This window comes from Eptatretus burgeri, chromosome 8 (assembly GCF_056783735.1).
Source record: "Eptatretus burgeri isolate ZD-2024b chromosome 8, Ebu_testis_v1, whole genome shotgun sequence".
Lineage (NCBI taxonomy): Eukaryota > Metazoa > Chordata > Myxini > Myxiniformes > Myxinidae > Eptatretus > Eptatretus burgeri.
In genome coordinates, this window is record NC_140968.1 from 90666180 (window position 1) to 90684597 (window position 18418).

The 18418-nt window shown below is 44.3% G+C and overlaps 1 protein-coding gene across 9 annotated transcripts in view; it reads left to right on the plus strand.

Moving 5' to 3' along the window:
- Nucleotides 1-18418, plus strand: part of LOC147022258 (transmembrane channel-like protein 6) — a 76273-nt gene that overhangs the window by 43307 nt on the left and 14548 nt on the right. For 8 of the 9 annotated variants that reach the window (XM_085892955.1, XM_085892956.1, XM_085892950.1 and 5 more), the window contains exons 8-11: nucleotides 4624-4776; nucleotides 15298-15461; nucleotides 17489-17567; nucleotides 17717-17814. In XM_085892955.1, coding sequence (XP_085749081.1) covers nucleotides 4624-4776; nucleotides 15298-15461; nucleotides 17489-17567; nucleotides 17717-17814 — 494 coding nt within the window. The remainder of the gene's footprint in view (nucleotides 1-4623; nucleotides 4777-15297; nucleotides 15462-17488; nucleotides 17568-17716; nucleotides 17815-18418) is intronic. The other variant, XM_085892959.1, reaches the window with a different exon arrangement.

Consider the following 18418-nt stretch of genomic DNA (forward strand, 5'->3'; position numbering starts at 1 on the left):
ATATTTGTCTTTCTCTAAATGACCATGATAATATACTTTGACTCGACGTCAAAGCCAGTTGTAATCATCATGCGACGATTCTTCACATTTGACAATACCCCAATAATTGGTTGGTAATTAAGCCTTCCCCGATACGATGCGGGCAGGCTTATGTTGGGTTTGTTTTGACAATTAGTGCCCCCAATTTTTAATGGTGCCTCAGACTTTCTAAAATCCCGAGGAGTACTAAACCACCGTTTTCGGTTATTTTTCCTTCCTTTGTTTTCTGCCAAAGTCCGAGCTGTATCTCGGAGTCGGTTAGGACTTTCGGAATGAAATTTTACATCAATAATGGAAATACAAAGTCATCGAGGATGACCTACTTTATTTTGACTTTGACGAAATTTTTAAGGTCATGACCTGATTATAGAAACTTTTACATTTTTCACCATAACTTGACTACGTTTTGTGTGATCAGAATAAAGTTGCCCTCGCTAGATAGCCGAGAGCAAGGCGCATTTACACTTGATTTACATCAAACCGCTCTGGGTTAATAAAGGTCAATGTCAAATGGTGGTCTGGGAATAAAAAAAAACGCATTTTTTTTTTTTTGTCATCGCTCAATTTAGGCAATGTGGAATCTCCAAGACCACTTGGCCTTCCAAGGTGTTTTTGCATCATAATAGTGGACCCCACCTTCGCTTGTGGAAACACGGGCTGCGGTGAACCAGTTGAAACGGGGCAAAGCTCCAGCGATCTGTGGCATCCATGCTGAACTTCTCAAGGCTGGTGGAAATGCTGCACTCGTGTCGTTGCATGCAGTTTTGTGCTCTGCCTGGAACACAGGCATCATCCCAACTGACTGGAAGAGGGGCCTTGTTGTCCCTCTCTGGAAAGGGAAGGGTGATCGCCAAGACTGCAACAACTACTGAGGGGTGACGCTGCTCTCAGTGTCGGGCAAGGTCTTTGCTCGGATAATTCTTGATAGGGTTCGCCACCATCTGCTTGAGCACCAGCATCCAGAGCAGTCAGGCTTTACACCAAAGAGGTCAACAATTGACCGTATCCTTGCACTTCGTGTCCTCACCGAACGCAAACGAGAGTTTCGGCAGGGGCTGCTTGCAGCATATGTTGATCTCTGTAAAGCGTTCGATTCAGTGAATTGGGATGTCCTCTGGAGGTTTCTTGGTCTTCGTGGGGTGCCACCAAAACTGATCGATCTGATGTCTGAACTCTACTCTGGTACTGAGAGTACTGTGAAGTGTGGTGGTACCATCTCTGACTTATTTCCAGTTGTTACTGGAGTTCGTCAGGGATGTGTACTTGCCCCCACACTTTTCACCACTTGTATGGACTGGATTTTAGGGAGGATGTCGGAGAGATCAAGTTGCGATGCATCGTTTGGCAATGTCAAGATCTCGGACCTTGATTTTGCAGATGATGCAGTCATCTTTGCGGAAACTTTAGACATCCTCTTGGGGGCCCTCGAGGTGCTGAATGAGGAGTCGGAGCCGTTGGGATTACGGGTTTCTTGGGTCAAAACGAAGATCCAGGCTTTTCGTGACATCTTGGATGGTGCTGTCCTGTCTGTGTCTGTTTGTGGTGAGGATGTTGAGGTCGTGGAGAGATTCACTTACCTTGGCAGTGATATTCATGTCTCTGCTGGCTGCGAGTCAGAGGTCAATAGACGTCTGGGTCGGGCCTGGGGAATCATGGATTCACTGGATCATGGGGTGTGGCGCTGCCGGTACCTGTGCGGGAGGACGAAAGTCCGAGTCTTCAGGTCCTTGGTACTTCCAGTCTTGCTCTATGGGTGCGAGACTTGGACTCTGACCAAGGATCTGAGACGGAGACTTAATTCCTTTGGTACCAGGTCTCTTTGGAGAATCCTTGTCTATCACTGGTCGGATTTTCTGTCCAACGAGCAGTTGCTGAGAGAGACTCGGATGAGATTTGTTACCTGCATAGTCCGTGAGCGTCAGTTGCGGCTGTATGGACATGTGGCTCGTTTTCCTGACGCTGATCCTGCTCACCAGATTCTCTCAGCGAGGGAGTCTCATGAGTGGAGGAGGCCAGTGGGCCGACCACGTGCCTCATGGTTGCAGCAGGTTGACCATCATCTCAAGGAGATGGGGATGGGCCTGGCATCTGCCTGGGGGATGGCCAGACGGAGGCCCCTGGAGTACCGGCGGAAAGTGGACGCAGCGACGCGCTGTTCTGGCACATGCTCCCATACCTGACCTGACCTGATCCCAGAGGTCTTTTGAAAGCTCCATGGTTCTCATGGTTGAGTCGTTGCTGTGAAATGCATGACCCTGCAGATGAAACCTCCAGGAACAGCTGATTTTATTCTGAAGTTATCAGAATCACTGCAATTTAACTCAGGTGGAGGCAAATTAACTTGGTGTGTGATTTTGAAGGTGATTGGTTACACCTGAGCTAATTTACAATTGCTATTATGAGGAGGGTGGACACTTATCCAACCAAGATATTGTTAGGGATCTGGAAACCATATGCATTCAAACATACAGATGTCCCAAGAGTCAGTTATTCCATAAAGTACATATGAGACAGGCCCCTTCCTTTTGTCTAGTGGGAGAATCAAAGGTGTGCGTTGCGATGTCCTTTTAGGTAGGTTATTTCATCTAACGACCATCCAATAGACCATCCAACAACTCATCCAACAGACCATCCAATAACCAACCACGTTACCTTCCAGCGCTTGCAACCCTCGCCTCGCTGGCCACAGCATACGGGGCAAAAACGTCCAGTCTGCCGTTCCTTTGCGCTTCTACAAACGTTTTTTTTCAACGTTGGATCTTCTCTTTGATGAGTCCACATGCGTGGAGGGGGGCGGGCCTCCCGGTTTGGCCGAGGCCCCGCCCAGAAAGGGCGGACCCCATGAAGACCCTGTCCAATCAGGGCGGACAGTGACGTCTGTTCCACAGAGCCCCCACCCCGTTCGGGGAGGTCCATAAAAATACGACGCGATCCTCAGAGTGTAAGTTTTTTTGGTGGAGTTGAGTTGGTTGGTGTGCGTCGTGCGGTTTGAGCTGGAGTCTGGGGCGTTCGAGTGGAGTTCTGCATTTGGGTGGTGTTCGTTGGAGTTTTCCTGGGTCCCGTCCGCGACCCTGATCTCCACCCTGGAACTCCGACTGCTCCGCTCGGGTTCCTCCACGGGCACGAGCCCCACGCGTGTGACTGTGGGCCGAACCGCACAACCATTAACAGGTGCCGCACCACAGAGCACCCCTCCCTTCAACATGCAGGTACCCAAGTGAACTGCGACCCCCAGCTCGTCTCTCCCTCTCTGGCTGCGGGGGTCTTTTAATAAATGATCTGAGTGTACGTCTGAGTGTGTGGGCCTGTCTTGTAAGTATAAACTCTATAAGTGTTTTTGAACATTGTAAATTCTTGCTTGTATATTCCATGATAAGTCTTGCTCTGTCTTCTTTATTGTAAATAAATTACTGTAGAAATGTTCCCAGTTCGTTTCTGTCCTTTCTTTCATTGGTCCAGCATGGTTCGGATCTGAGTTTTAGCCAGGTTTTTATGCCCGATAATCCGTTCATTCGAGCCGGTACAACCTTGGCAGATCCGCTCGCTGCATCCGAACCGGAAAGGGAGTTGGCAGTTGGTAGTCGGTAGAGTGGTCCGGTTCGGGCAAGGCATACTGAGGGTGTGGTTCCCCGGTAGACAACACCACGTAGTTAATTAGGTAAATTGGTTCTAGACAAAAAGACCCTACGCTACGCGGTGGAGGTATTGGCGTCCACGGTCGGTTAAGCGACCCGCGGCCTCGCGGAATTATCCGAGAGGGACGGCCTACAATTCCGGAGAGTCTGGTGGGAGACGACGTAACCTCCCCCACCTCGTAGTCGTTCTCGCCACCAAACCTCCGGCCCGCAACAATATTCTAGTTTTGTATTTTTAATTAATTTTCTGAAATTTGTCGAATTTGTTTTTCATTTGGAAGTTGTGGGTTATGATGTGGAAAATTCTGATTTAGCGCAATTTAATTTCAGGCTATAAGGCAACAAAAGGTGAAAAATTTGAAAGGGGGTTGTATCAGCACTGTATTTATGTTCACACCATCTGTCCTGTCAACATGCGATTTTGATTAATTTATTTATTTGTATACACTGCTATCACCGCTACCTGCATACCCTCTTCAATTATTAATTTATATACATGCACATTACTGTCACGGCAACTGATATACAACCTTGAATTACTTATTTATTTATATATGTTTTACCATTCCACGACCTACATTCCTTTTAATTACTTATTTATTTATATATGTTTTACCATTCCACGACCTACATTCCTTTTAATTACGAATTTATTTCCATACACTTTATCATCACATTACCTCCAAACAACCTATAAATATTTATTTTTATATACACTGTTACCATCTTCATATTTATTTGTTCAAAGTAAAATCTGCACCTCCCATTCTATGGTGCAATTTGGGGCTGTCCTCGATGAGGACTTGCATCCTCATTATTGTTAACATTACTTCTGGTGTGAAACACACGATCAGGGTTTGAACATGTCATTCATTGTCTGTCTATGTCAGGCTACGGACTTGACAATTCATAACCACGTAGATTTGATATGTAGTTGATGTTTTTGCAGGAAATGCTGTCTGAAAATCGCACCAAAGAACACTCCCCATGGGTTGACTTTGTGAACAAACTCACAGTACGACCTGCTATTTGGCTTATCTACTTGGGCACCGCATTGGGCTGCTGTTCTGTCATCTTTTTCCTCTATGAGAAATCAGAAAAGGTATGACTTGTATATTTATTAGCAACTCAAATGCATTCATAGATGCCATGTATATGTGTATATGTATATATATATATATATATATATATATATATATATATATATATATATATATATATATATATGATATGCAAAATGAATAGATAAATGGAATGCTTCACAAAATATCCCCATGACAACAATTGATATATTCAGCTGCATGTGCCAATTCATTTTGTTTAAAACAGCGGCCATGGAAAGTTGTGCAGTGAAGAGCGTGATTATTTACCCAAGTTATTTAGCTGCTTAGAGGATGCAACCACAATCCACTTCATGAAATATATCAAGATTTTTCACAATCCACCTCATCTGATATAAAAAGCTGATATTTATTATGTACTAGCTGAAGTATCTGGTATTTCCTGGGGAAATTCAATGAAATACTCTTATAGTTACATTTGTATTGTTATCAACAAATTATGACAACCTCAACATACGGTCTTCACAAAACATATTACTCGATCGCTCCTCGGGAAAACCAAGGCAGGGTATAAGCAACATACTCACTCAAGATCTGAACATGGAGGTGTTATAATAAACCTGTGTAAAGCAATATTTTTCATATTAAGTGCATGTGTAAACACCGTAATGATTGAATTTGTGTTGTTGACAACAAATCACTACAATCTCAACATACAATCCTCAAAATACATATTACTCGATCGTTCCCGGGAAAAAAAATGCAGGCAGTGTATAAGCACAAGACGTCATCAAGGCCTGATGGCCAATTATCTGGTTTCATCAGGGGTCAGTTTTTTCTTTTCATCCAAACAGCCCTTGACCTTCCTCTGGATTAAAGAGGACACCATGCAATGTTTGGCCGCACTGGTTCCTGCAGGATCCGAATGCATAAACCAACAAAAAGCTTTGTTTTTTATATATTAGTCGAGCAGAGCCTACCAGTCGCAATGCTGACGGACCAATTAGTCGACCTGTTTGCCAAAAGTTTCGTGTGAGAAGGAGGAGGAAAGGAAGACAAATTTAACTGTGCATGGAGTGCTTTAACCAATACCCCCTACCCCCACCCTCCCTGTCCCTGTCTTCATGTCCCGCTCCCCCATGCCCCCCTCCCCCATGCCCCCTCCCCCACCTGTGCCCCCCATTTGGCCTGATGTCCCTTCCCACCCAAAATGTCTCACACACGATGACGGGCTTAGACAGGCTCCTCTGTTTTTTGTTGGTTTGTTTTTTGAGGGGGGAGGGGTGTAGAAGTGAAGGACGCATCTACCTGTGTGACGAGTGCTTTAACCTCAACATCATCAAGGTAAACATGGAAATTATAATACCCAATACCACCGCCACCAGGTGGCGCGACACGGTCCAAATTCACATTAATAATTTATTAACGTCCCCCCCCCCCACTCCCACCGCACACACACACACACATACACACACACACACACACACACACAGTTATCAAAGTTATATTTGTACCCCGAGTTTGTAGTTTGTAACTTAAATGATGTGGCCGTGCATAAGGACCAAGGGGAGAGAGAGAGAGAGAGAGAGACAGACAGACAGACAGACAGACAGACAGACAGACAGACAGACAGACAGACAGACAGACAGACAGACAGACTGAATGAGAGACAATGGTGTTCATAGGTGTGTGTGTGTGTGTGTGTGTGTGTGTGTGTGTGTGTGTGTGTGTGTGTGTGTGTGTGTGTGTGTGTGTGTGTGTGTGTGTGTGTGTGTGTGTGTGTGTGTGTGTGTGTGTGTGTGTGTGTGTGTCCTCCATAGCTCCAAAACCATGAAACCTAGCAGCCTGAAACTTTGCATGCATACAAAGAAAACTCCAAGGAAATGCAAGAGTGAAAAATTGGGTGTTTTAGTTGATTAAAACATCTGTTTTGAAGATAATTAACGGCCTTATTTAATTGTAACCTTTATCAGGCACATCCACGGTCACCACTCCCAATGGGGTCTTAAGGCGTATCCTAGGTAACCTCGCTGGGCTCTGAAGCCACCATGTTTTTTTGGCCTGCTCAACCATGCCTTGACTTGGAACAGGCCAGAATGATTTCTAAACGATAAAGTGGGTTTTTTTTCGCTTTCCTCACTCATATCGAATGCCTGTTCATCATAGCTATGAATTGCTGTATAGACGCTTTTGTCGGTGCTACAGTTTTCAAATTCGGAGCTTGGAGTGATTTCATCCATTATATGATATGATTTTCCACGATCTACTCTCAAGGACTAATTAAAGCATATCATGAAAATATTATTTTGGTTTTGAGGATTGGATATTGTCCGGATAAAAAAGTGTCGATCTGTTGTGAAATCTCATATTTTAAAGAAATAACGAGTCTTATAACCAAGCCCAGATACCTATTTACTTTAAGCAAGCAAGGCTATGTTCCCTCCTTCTCCAGAGATCCACAAGAAACTGTGAAATTTCCAAAGCATTAAACTTATCGTTTTCAACTGTTTGGAGAATTATATTTAGTTAACAAAAACTTTAGTAACATGCCAAAATTAACCAGCTTCATTGAGCGATATGATTTATTGCATTCACTGCTGGACCTCACACCCTGTCCCTCAGAGGGACTGCCGATCCATAACATCTGCCAGATCTGTCTGTATTTTTGGATGTTTCATGAGGTGCTCTATAGGGAAGCAAAGCAAATCTGGTGAAAAATGGATGTTACAAAAAAAAAGTTATAACGTTTGCACGGACCCCCAAGCGATGTACCACGTGACACGTGCTCAGATGAGCAGGCAATATGGCAGATTTTCTGCAATGTCTGTTTCACAGTTAATTGAAATTTGTGATGTCTCCAGGATTGTTCTGCATTATTAAGCAGCAGCTCTTTTGTATGCCTGGTGTTGGCTTAATGGTTGGGGTTGTAGGCTTGGAATCTGAGGATTCCGAGTTCAAAACCCACTCAGCTGTTGAATTAATACCAGGTGGGGTTGACTCTGCCTGTCATCCTTTTGAGGTTGGCAAAATGAGTGCCAGCTTGCTGGCATCCTGTGTCGGAGTGGCGACCTGTCCAGGATTGTGCCCAATAGCCAAGGAGACTGCTTCGGCAGCTCCAATGCTCTGCACAGAGTATGGTCCCAATGGATGGAACATGTCGCATGATCACTACCTTGGAAAGTTAGCTGAAGAAAATTTCAAAGAAGAATATCCCAAAAATTAATGTTTTACTATTGGAAAATTTCAATCTTTTTGGGTTGGAAATTTTTTTGCATGAGTGCTTAAGCCACATGCCAAGCACCCATTGTCGATAGCAGTATCGCGCTAGGTCATCCCGAGCGAGTGGTTCGTGCTCCGTCAGCTGAGCGAGGTGTTGTGAAATAACACCTGATTTCCGAACCGGTCGCCGTCTTAACATATTTTCTAAATTATCAAGCCAAATGTCTTTTCGACCCGTCAAACGCAGCTGTTTATGAACAATAATGTTTGTGAATATATCCCTGAAACGTATGTATAAATGAAACGTTGCTTTTTGGTGAAAGCTACTCAAGGACGTGAGTTTGTCTCTGGACTTGTCCAGACAGGAGTTTGTCTTTGGACAGGAGTTTGTTTCCAGATGTGTCCGGATGGGAGTTTGTCTTTGGATGTGTCTGGACGGCTTGGTTCCGGAAACGTCCGGCGGGTTTTGGCTCTGGACGTGTCCTGGCGGTGTTTGTCTCTGGGCCATGTTTATAGTATGACCGGTAGAAAATGGATTTCAGACACTATTTTGTTTCCTTCTTCTCTGGTATTCTATGAAGAATCATTTTGATGAAACGGTGTGAATTGTAATTATTGCTCCACCACACATCTGCCTTCCCTTCCTCTTACCTCTCACTGTTTTCCTTCCACCACCCCTCCTTGCTCCCCTACACCTCCTCACTCTCCCCTCCCTCCTCTCTCCTTTCCCCTGCACCTCTTCACTCTCCCCGCTCTTTCTTCCCCACCCCTCTCTCCCTCTTGCCCCCTCTTTTTCTTCCTCCCCCCTTCAGTATTCCCGGCAGCGAAGCGACGGGTGGTATTTGCTAGTAGATAATACATAAAGGTCCAAGTGGTCTAAAGCTCTAAATGGTCAAGGGTCGAAGCTAACTAATCTATCTGAATGGTGTTAATGTCTGAGGGGTTTAAAAGGACTTCAGCAGTGTAAAGGTCTAAAGGTTCTCATGGTCAAAAGGGTATAAAGGGTCACAAGGGTGAAGGGATCTAAAGGTGTCTAAAGTGTTAAAAGCATCTTCAACGTCAAAGCGGTCTTAAAGGATTTAAGGGGTCATTTTGGTCTTTTGGGTCCTTCGAGTCTTTTGAATTCTCGGGGTCTTTTTGGGCTTCAGGGTCCTTGGGGTATTATGAGTCTTTTGGGCCCTTGGGGTCTTTTGGCTCATCGTAACCCTAACAGCTCAGTTAACCGTGCCTCCACCAGCCTTTGTCAAAAGCATTTTCCCTGTTCATCTCCTCCCGAAGGTGCAGAGGGTGGGCCTCATCTGCAGACCAATTACAAAGCTGTGTTGTTAGACCTCATGACATTAAGCTATTCTAACATCAGCCAATGGCAAGCCTGTATCATTAGCGCTTTGCATCTTTTTTGGAGGCACATTCATTTGCATCACGTGAGCCTGGTGTTGGCGCAGTGGTTAGGGCAGTGGCTTGGGATCCAAGAGGTCCTGAGTTCAAGCCCCGTTGGGCCACTGAATTAATACACCAGGGGGTTGACTCAGCCTGTCATCCTTCCGAGGTCGGCGAAATGAGTACCAGTATTCTGGGCCGGTGTATACCCCGGTTAAAATAGGTGTACCATATCCCTCTGTCGTAAGAGGCGACCAGGGTTGCGTCAGGAAGGGCATCCGGCGTAAAAACATGTGCCAAATCACTATGCGGATCATACGGATGATCCGCTGTGGCGACCCCTAACGGGAGCAGCCGAAAGAAGAAGAAGAGATTCATTTGCATCACGTAACCTCATTGTGTATGGTGTTTTAATGTTCAAATGAAGACCATCATGTCTCACTTTGTCTCTGTCTTCCTTCTCACAGTGCATCTCCGGTGTACTTGTGTATCAGCAGACCACATGTCTGTGATAGAGCTACAGCCTCTTTGTCAGAGGCAAACTCATTTGCCTAGAGTGCTAAACCAAGCCATCTATGTACAAGTTCTACTCGTGCAATTATTGAAGTTCTCCAACCTGGACATACTTAATGGCGGGGGCACGTTGGATTCAGCTGAAACACTCTTCAACACGTGTCTTGTCATGTCACACATCAACCAGCACTTTTACTATACATCTATTAATTAAATATATATATTCTATCTTGCTTCCATTAGTCCCATTGTGGGTCCCAGATACGATCTGATCTCCTCACCACTCACAATTAGAGGCGTACCATTAACATGTATAGAAGCTGAAAGGCTTCGAAGTCTCTCACTGGATGGAACAGCGATGTGTTGCTCTGACGAGCCCCAATAATGGTGAAACTAGTCAGTAGCTTCAATTTTCATCTGCTTGGTGACGGCATTTGACCTTGACATCTTTACACTGCTAAAGACCATTCTGGGCTTGCAGTCATGACGTCATCATGACGGTATCATCACGGTGTTTGTCCAGGTTGGAGAAGTTCAATACAGTAATAGTATTCGTGGAACTCCCGACTGCTTAAAACAATGGTGGCGCTTCCTGGTCATGATTGGTGTGTGAACCACAATGTGTTCATGTGGTAGATGGAACTTGTGGTTCCAGATACGATCTGGCCTCCTCACCAATCACAGTTGGAGGTGTATTGTGCATATTTCTTTCTCAACATAATCACCACTGTGGTCCACACATTTTTACCAATGTTCAAGCACTTGTAGTTTTGTGATACCGTCGCAATAAAGCGGAGCATCCTACTGACGTAACCAGTGATTCACAGCAGCCTTGACATCATTGTCGGAAGAAAAAAAAATTCTCCATGACAGTGTTCCTTAAGTTTGGAGAAGAGATGAAAATGTGACCGAGCAAAAAAATGTAGCACTGTGACATCAGTCACAAAACTTCCCATGGCAGAAAGAACGAATGTGTGTACTGTGCTTTGTTTCATTCAAATATCTTTATCTCTTTTTGAGAAAAAGAATAGAAGGCATTACTTTTAAACGTGTGTGTGTGTGTGTGTGTGTGTGTGTGTGTGTGTGTGTGTGTGTGTGTGTGTGTGTGTGTGTGTGTGTGTGTGTGTGTGTGTGTGTGTGTGTGTGTGTGTGTGTGTGTGTGTGTGTGTGTGTCATCCATCAGAGGAACGTTAAACTGAAGGACCCAATTTTCAGTACTAGTTGCTGGTGGATGTTAACAATCCCACGGTGTCATTTGCTAAGAGAAGATGAGTTATCTCCAGCATGCCGACTGGGCATCCTCCATCGTGCAAAGTCCTTCCTTGGCACACCTGAACTCCTATCCAGCTACAAGGCCTTCATCCGCAGCCTGATGGAGTACTGCTCTCCTCTGGGCTGGCTCCCCTGCCTCACATCTTGCTCAGCTTGTTGCCGTGGAAGCCAAAGCCTTCAAGATCATTGGAATCTTCGCCGTGATGAAGCTGAAGCCTATCACTTCGCCATCACCGACAGGGCGGTGGTCTCTCCGTCTTCTTCCGTCTCCTTACTGGTCTTGCACCCTCTGCCCTCTCGGTGCTTTGTCGGCAAAAGTCACCCCAGGCACCAACGAGAAGAGACGATAAGTATCTCAAAGCCAAGCTTGCTCACTGACATCTAAAGAAGGCAAAGCACAATGTGGATCAGAGTGTTTTGGCTTTGGACTTTGTACGAGACGAGTTTGAGCGGCTTTCTCGGGAGGGTTGTGGTAAATGGTTCTCAAGAGAAATGCCAAGGCGGAAAGGAAGCATCAGTGCTGCGACTACGACGTCGGAACAGAGTGAGGACCAGCTCCATGTCCCCAAAACAGCACCAGAGAGGAAGCGGCATGACCCATCAAAAAGCCTAGTTGGGTCCCTGATCAGGACGCAGCGTGTCTCTCCCACACGAAGCCATCCTTCCCACCGCAACCGCAACCACCAAGTGCAAACATAGACAGGTTTCTTTCAGTCTCGTCATCCTCTGTCTGTCTCTGTGAGTGTGTGGGCCTTAAGGTGTCACGTCAGCCAACTAGATTATTCGTGTGTGCAAGGAGTGAAAGTTCAGAACATATTGCTTCGCTGTCCTCCCCCCACCTTCTCTCTCATTCACCCTGTTTTTCACCATTGAAGTGTTGGCCTGGCACATGGTCCGCAATTGGGAATGGTAAACCGTGACGCGAGTAAAGCCTCCGCCGTTGGGAATTGGCCTGAAAACCCCTTGCTTGAAGGGTCCAAATATGGTGGTTCGTCGAGGGTCCCACTCATCCCCCAGTCCTTTTGAACCGATGAACACATCACAGGTGGCAGACTCATTGGAGAAACTGCATGTCAGAAACCGAAGTAGGTCTTTTGGGCTTTCCCGGTAGACTATGTCACAGCCCCAAGGACTCTCTATCGCGGAGTTGGTGACCATCCGGGTGGGAGATTTGACTCCTTGGCTCACCGTTACAATAGGATGATACATTTTCTCTTTCAAGGAACTTCAGCACAGGCAGAAGCCATTAGGTCCATTAAGCCGAAGCAATGGTTGCCAACGTATGGTTGTTTTTCAGTGCTCTATCCTTTTTAAATGCCGAGTGGCAAGCAAGGAAACAGCACGTGTCATTTTTAAAGTCTTCAGTTTAACTCCGTCGGGTTCAAACCACTGACCACCCAGACTCAGAGTAGACGCTTCAACCATTACCCCCACTGAGCCCCTTGAAGCATTGATTAAAACCAGCAGTCACGTGCTGCACAAACGAATGAATGAATCATGGTGAGCTGCAAGTTGTGTTTGACATTGATCAGCAGAAGGCTCAAAGACGCCGAATTAAAAATGTCATTTAACTTTCTTACATTAAACATGTATCTTCCTTGGATAGCTTTTATGATAGAAACATTCTATATCTCTGATTGTATAATTGTGTATTATATTATTAACGAGCAAATACAACCCGTCGCTTTGCTGGAGGGGAGGGAGAGGGGAGAGAGAGGAGGGAGAGAGGAGGGAGAGAGGAGGGAGAGAGGAGGGAGGAAGGAGGGGGGAGTGAAGAGGGGTGGGGGGAAGGAAGGCAGCGTGAGGGAGGGCAAAGGAAGGCAGCATGAGTGGGGGGTGGGGGCAAGGGAAGGCATCGTGAAGGGAGGGCAAGGGAAGGCATCGTGAAGGGAGGGCAAGGTAAGGCAGTGTGAAGGGAGGGTCCATCCGAACATAACCACTATCTGGATATAACCACCGTCCAGACAGATACATCCAGAGATAACCACTATTCGGATACGTGAAAGATAAACCACCATCTGGACGTGTGGGGGGGAAAAAACCACCATCTGGGCATAACCACTGTCCAGATACATCAAATGAAGGCAGCGTGAGGGGAGGGAAAGGTAATACAGTGTTAGGGGAGGGTCCGTCGACATAACCACCATCCAGACACATGTGGAGATAACTCCCATCCGGACATAACCACCATTTAGATACACACAGAGATAACCACCATTCGGATATGTGCAGAGATAATTACTATCCGGGCAAAACCACCATCCAGATACGTTCGGAGATAGACAGAGAGAGGGAGGGGTGGGGGTGGGGAGAGAGAGGGAGAGGGGAGGGACTCCTAAAGATGTGACTTCCAGTTTAATGGTACACACAGTGATGAATCACCCTGCCGGTGAAACACTGGAATGACAGTGTATAGCTGGGTCAGGATTCGAATCCAGGTGAGAGAGCTTCGAGCGAGTGTGTGTACTTCTTGGCTATCCTGCTGTGATGTTAACAAAATGTTTCCTTCTTTTTTTATTTGTATTTATGTATGCCGAAGTGACCGCAGAACAACGCGGGGCCATCGGAGGTGCGTGGCCTTTGAACATTGATAAAGTCGAACAATATACAGTATTCAGTGACAATGCGAATATTGTGAAGTGTTCACCAAGTGGCTTAAGCACTCCAACGAAATGTTTGATAAGGAACGGCTTGCTTGGCACACGATTAGCAATCACTGAACTAACATATTAAACGTACACTTTCTAGAGATGCCCGAAATATCATATTTGTCCGAATTGGACAAATGAACACTTTTTTAGCAGTTGGAACTGCTGCTAAGTTCAATTCTGGAACTTAAATGTTGTAATTCTGCTTAGTTTAAGAGATTCTTGAGGTGATGGCATGTGCGGAAAATATAGCCACGAATACTGACGTCTGCGAGCGTTTATAAGCATTGCGATATATACAGCGATTCAAAAGTATGATGAACAGGGATAGGATAATATGAGCGAGGAAAGTGGAAAAAAAACTTTATCGTTAAGAAACCGTTGCGGCCTGTTCAAAGTCAAGGTGTGGTTGAGCAGGCTAAAAAACATGGTGGCTTCAGACCCCAGAGGGAGCGGTGGCTGAGGATCACCTGATGAAGGATATAATTAAATAAGGCTGTTAATTATCTTCAAAAGGGGTGTTTTAATTAACCCAAACACCCAATTTTCACTCTTGCTCTTCCTTGGAGTTCCCTTGGAGTATGCATGCAAAGTTTCACGCTAATAAGTTTTATGGTTTTGGAGTTAAGGAGGTGACACTCACATTGATACACACACACTGACATTTATTAGTGTAGATGAGTAATTTAAATGTTGTGATCAGTTTTTCTGCTTCACTCATTCCTTGCTGGTTATGCCCAATGTTTGCCCCACTTCCCCATTGTCAATTTAATCTTGCTCTTCCATGAGCCTCACTCTCATAGAGCAGGACAGAGAGAGACAGATATATTTTCATGAATTAAGTCGCTTGCATGTGCAATAATGATCGGCAGTTTTTTTTCCGTAAAGTGTAAGATTCTACCAAAAGATGGATTTTAAAAAAGGAACCAGAAAGTATCTGAAAATGCAACGTCCGTCCGTGTCCACTTTGCATTCGGACTTCTTATCCTTCCGTATGCTAAACATGAAAACAACTAAAACAAAAAAAGAAACATTGACGATTTTAGGTGACATTGACCTTTCGATCTAAAAAAAACCAATCATCTTCTCTAGCTTTTAATTGGTGAATCAATTCAGTGACCCACTGTGCAAATTCCTTAAATTTCAGGTCATTTGGATGAAAGTTGACGATTTTATGTGACATTGACCTTTTGACCAAATTATTAATTTAGCTTCTCCATATTCTCATAATAAAGCTTTGTTTAAAATTTGATGACAAATGCTCAAATGGTTAAAAAAAAAAAAAAAGGTACGGCTTGGACAGACACATACACACACAGAAGTGATTGCAAAACACAATCTCCCGCTGCGCAGGGCACGGGCTGATTATGATGTGATATTTCCAGATGTCTCTATTATACAACTTATCCAGCAATCATGGGCAACAGTAAACATTTTGATAAGGTAATTCCAACAGACCAATGATTCCAGTGTAACGACTACTTTAAGTATTTGCTTTTTCATTCTAAATGCTCATTGGTTCTCCTGCAGATGGAGAATCAGGATGATAAAGCCTGGAAAGCTGAAGCACGACTCCTGGTTCTTCCAACCATAATCTCTTTCTTCAACATGGTTCTGCCCCTGCTGTATTCCAGACTGGCAGGTCTAGAGGGGTACCGCTTGCCTGCCCATCGGGTCTACGTTACACTAGTACGGTCAGTCTGGTCCCAGAAATAAACGGCCCCTTGCACTTTTAAAGACAAAACGCTTGCCCGGGAAACCTGTCTTCGACTTCGTTTTCATCCCGTGGACGTGAATCTAAAAGCGGAGTTAAGCAATTGGTTCACTTCTGTCTGTCCGTCTGTCTGTCGACAAATGTCCGTTTATGATTGAGGAACAACTTAATTTCAATTGAATGTTATCTTTTGAACACGAGTCGGAAAACAAGTCTGTAGTTTAGCGGTACTTTGGCTCTGAATTTGTCCTGATCGCACGTGTGCAGACAGGAGCGAGATCATTTTCTTACTTTGTCTGCCTGCCTGGCAGTAAAACAAAATTGAAAATCATTCCATACAGAAAACTTACTGTTTTTATGCCTCTACTGACAAAGTCGTTGGAGGCATTGTGTTTTTTGGTTGTCTGTCCGGCTGTCCGGCTGTCCGTCCGTCCGTCTGTGATAGGTTTTCGTGACTGCGATAACTCGAGAACGGCTGAAGGGATCTAAGTCAAACTTGGTACAAGTATGTATAATGATTTAAAGGCAACCTGATTGTATTACGGGGTCAATAGGTCAAAGGTCTTAGGTCCCGTTAGATAAAAATTCTGTTACGGCGCTAACTTGTAAACCAGTGATGGAATTTTGATGAAACTTTGTATAAGTATATATTATGATGTTAAGATGGACTAATTAGATTTTGGCTTCAAGAGGTCAAAGGTCGAAGGTCAAAGGTCATGTCAATTAAAACTCTGATACTTGGGAACAGCTGAAGGTATTTCAATCAAATTTGCTGCACATGTATGTATAATGACGAAAATAATGTGGGCTGAGGCATGTCGGTCAACGTTGCGATGTCAAAGAATGCCGTTCTAGTTAAGGACATCATAAAGGACATAAACAACAGGCATAAAGAACTAATGTAATGTGTTAAATAAGGTGGTGTAAAAGACTCTGCATCAACGGTGGTAAACTTCGAGAACTTTTTTTTTCTGCGACCTTTAAATTTTTTAAAATTTAATTTCAATTGAATTAAATATTTGAACAATGTATAACACAAATCGCCTTCTTGGCACTTTTAAAACCCTTCCCTTTCGCAGTACTTGCACAAAATAATGCAGCATTTTACGTCTTCACGACCGATCAAATTTGTCCTTGTTTCTCAACTGAGGTGTTCTGTGAACTCTTTAGTTAATGGTTAAAACTATTCCTGAGCCTTTCTGTGGGGTTGGCTGGGGAAATTATTTCGCCAATGTCTCTCATGATCCGGCTGACCAGGCCTGTCGTTCGACTGAACGTGGCAGGAACTTGTAAGTGTGCCGGCAATAACTCACTAACTCTTCGTGATGTACACCGTTGCATCTTTAATGTCCACCAATAAATGCCATCAGATGGTCGATGATACAAATACTAGATGACATGACAAACATCTAGTTTGACATCCATCCGAGGGACGACACACTTTCTCAAGTACGACACTGTCTGTAAAGCATCAGACAAGTTATCGTTGGGTCGGGAATGGAAACCAGATCCGACAGCACACCGATAGGTGTGCTGTCTCTGCACCATTCTGCTGGGTCTTGGAAATGTGTACAGTAAAGATTTTAACTTGATTACGTCACCTAGATGCAAGAGCTGCATAAAGATAAAAACCATAATTTCATTTTATACTAATCGGTAGGAGAAAGGTGGTGGAATGGACAGGCTGCCGTACCTGGAAACCACTAGGAATAACCACCATTCTATCATAAAGCAGTGCCTTAGACACTTACCATTCTGAACCCACAATTGAATGACCTTCTCCTCCCTTATAAAACGTCTCTTGACCATTTCTCATGAGATATGATATAATTCTGATGAGAATCTCAACGTATCTCATGACACAGTCTTGCAAGGGCTGTGCCCGCTAATATTGATGGAGTGTTGCATTCCCACACACCCACACCTTCTGTTGATTTTCTGTCACTTGAAGTTCTTGTAAAACGTGTTTGATGTACATTTTGACAAAATATTTTCCTTATTTTGCAGGAACATAATTCTGAAAATGTTCATCATTGCTGGGTTGTTTTACCATTGGTTACGGAAGCTCTCGGTTGAACCCAATCAGGTATTTGCTTATTTCAGAATGGTTTGGGAATGGAATCCTTCACTGATTATGTTTTATCTTCTAGAAGTTGTGTGCATTATAAAAGTATATTTCATTCATCAATTGCCCTTAGTGATGCTTCTTCCCCTTCCCCCCACCCTCTCATCAAGTGCTGGGAGACGACAATGGGACAACAGTTGTACAGACTTGTCGTGATGGACTTTCTGTTCCTAATTGTTGACACCGTTCTAATCGAGTACATATTTGGGTAAAGCCAAAACATTTTATCATTTGGAGGGCGGTTCAAGGTCGACATGGACTATTTATTGTAGAAAGTGTAAAAATAAGTTAATTGGTCAAACTTTATTTTGAGCAAATTATACAAGAAGTTGCACCAACTTGGCCAAAACCGTCCGAGAGACTGATGTCTGCAAAAGTTGTTGATGCATGTATTTCCACCTTGTGTTCACATAGTACAGTGGGTTATAAAAATGGTCATGAAATGAGCTATCTTGAGAATTCTCAGGTGCAAAGCACCTTCCGTCTCTCAAGCAAACACTAAATGTGTCGAATAATTAATTTTAAAGAAATTCCATATTACTGTGAATGTTGGAGACATGCCGGCTTATTAAGAAGGAAAATTGGAGAAGAATCGGATATCAATGTTGGAAGTGCGAAAACGATCATTCATCCTCACTATGAATTAAATAAGGTTAGTGTAGGGCAACATCAGTACCAAAGGACGTGATGTTTGATCAAAAGACAACTTGTGTGATAATTGCAACAGAGCTGCTGGAATACCACCAGAGGGATGGAGGTGATTTATTGAAGACGACATGTAACGAGGCCTGGGTCCATCATTTCATGCCGAA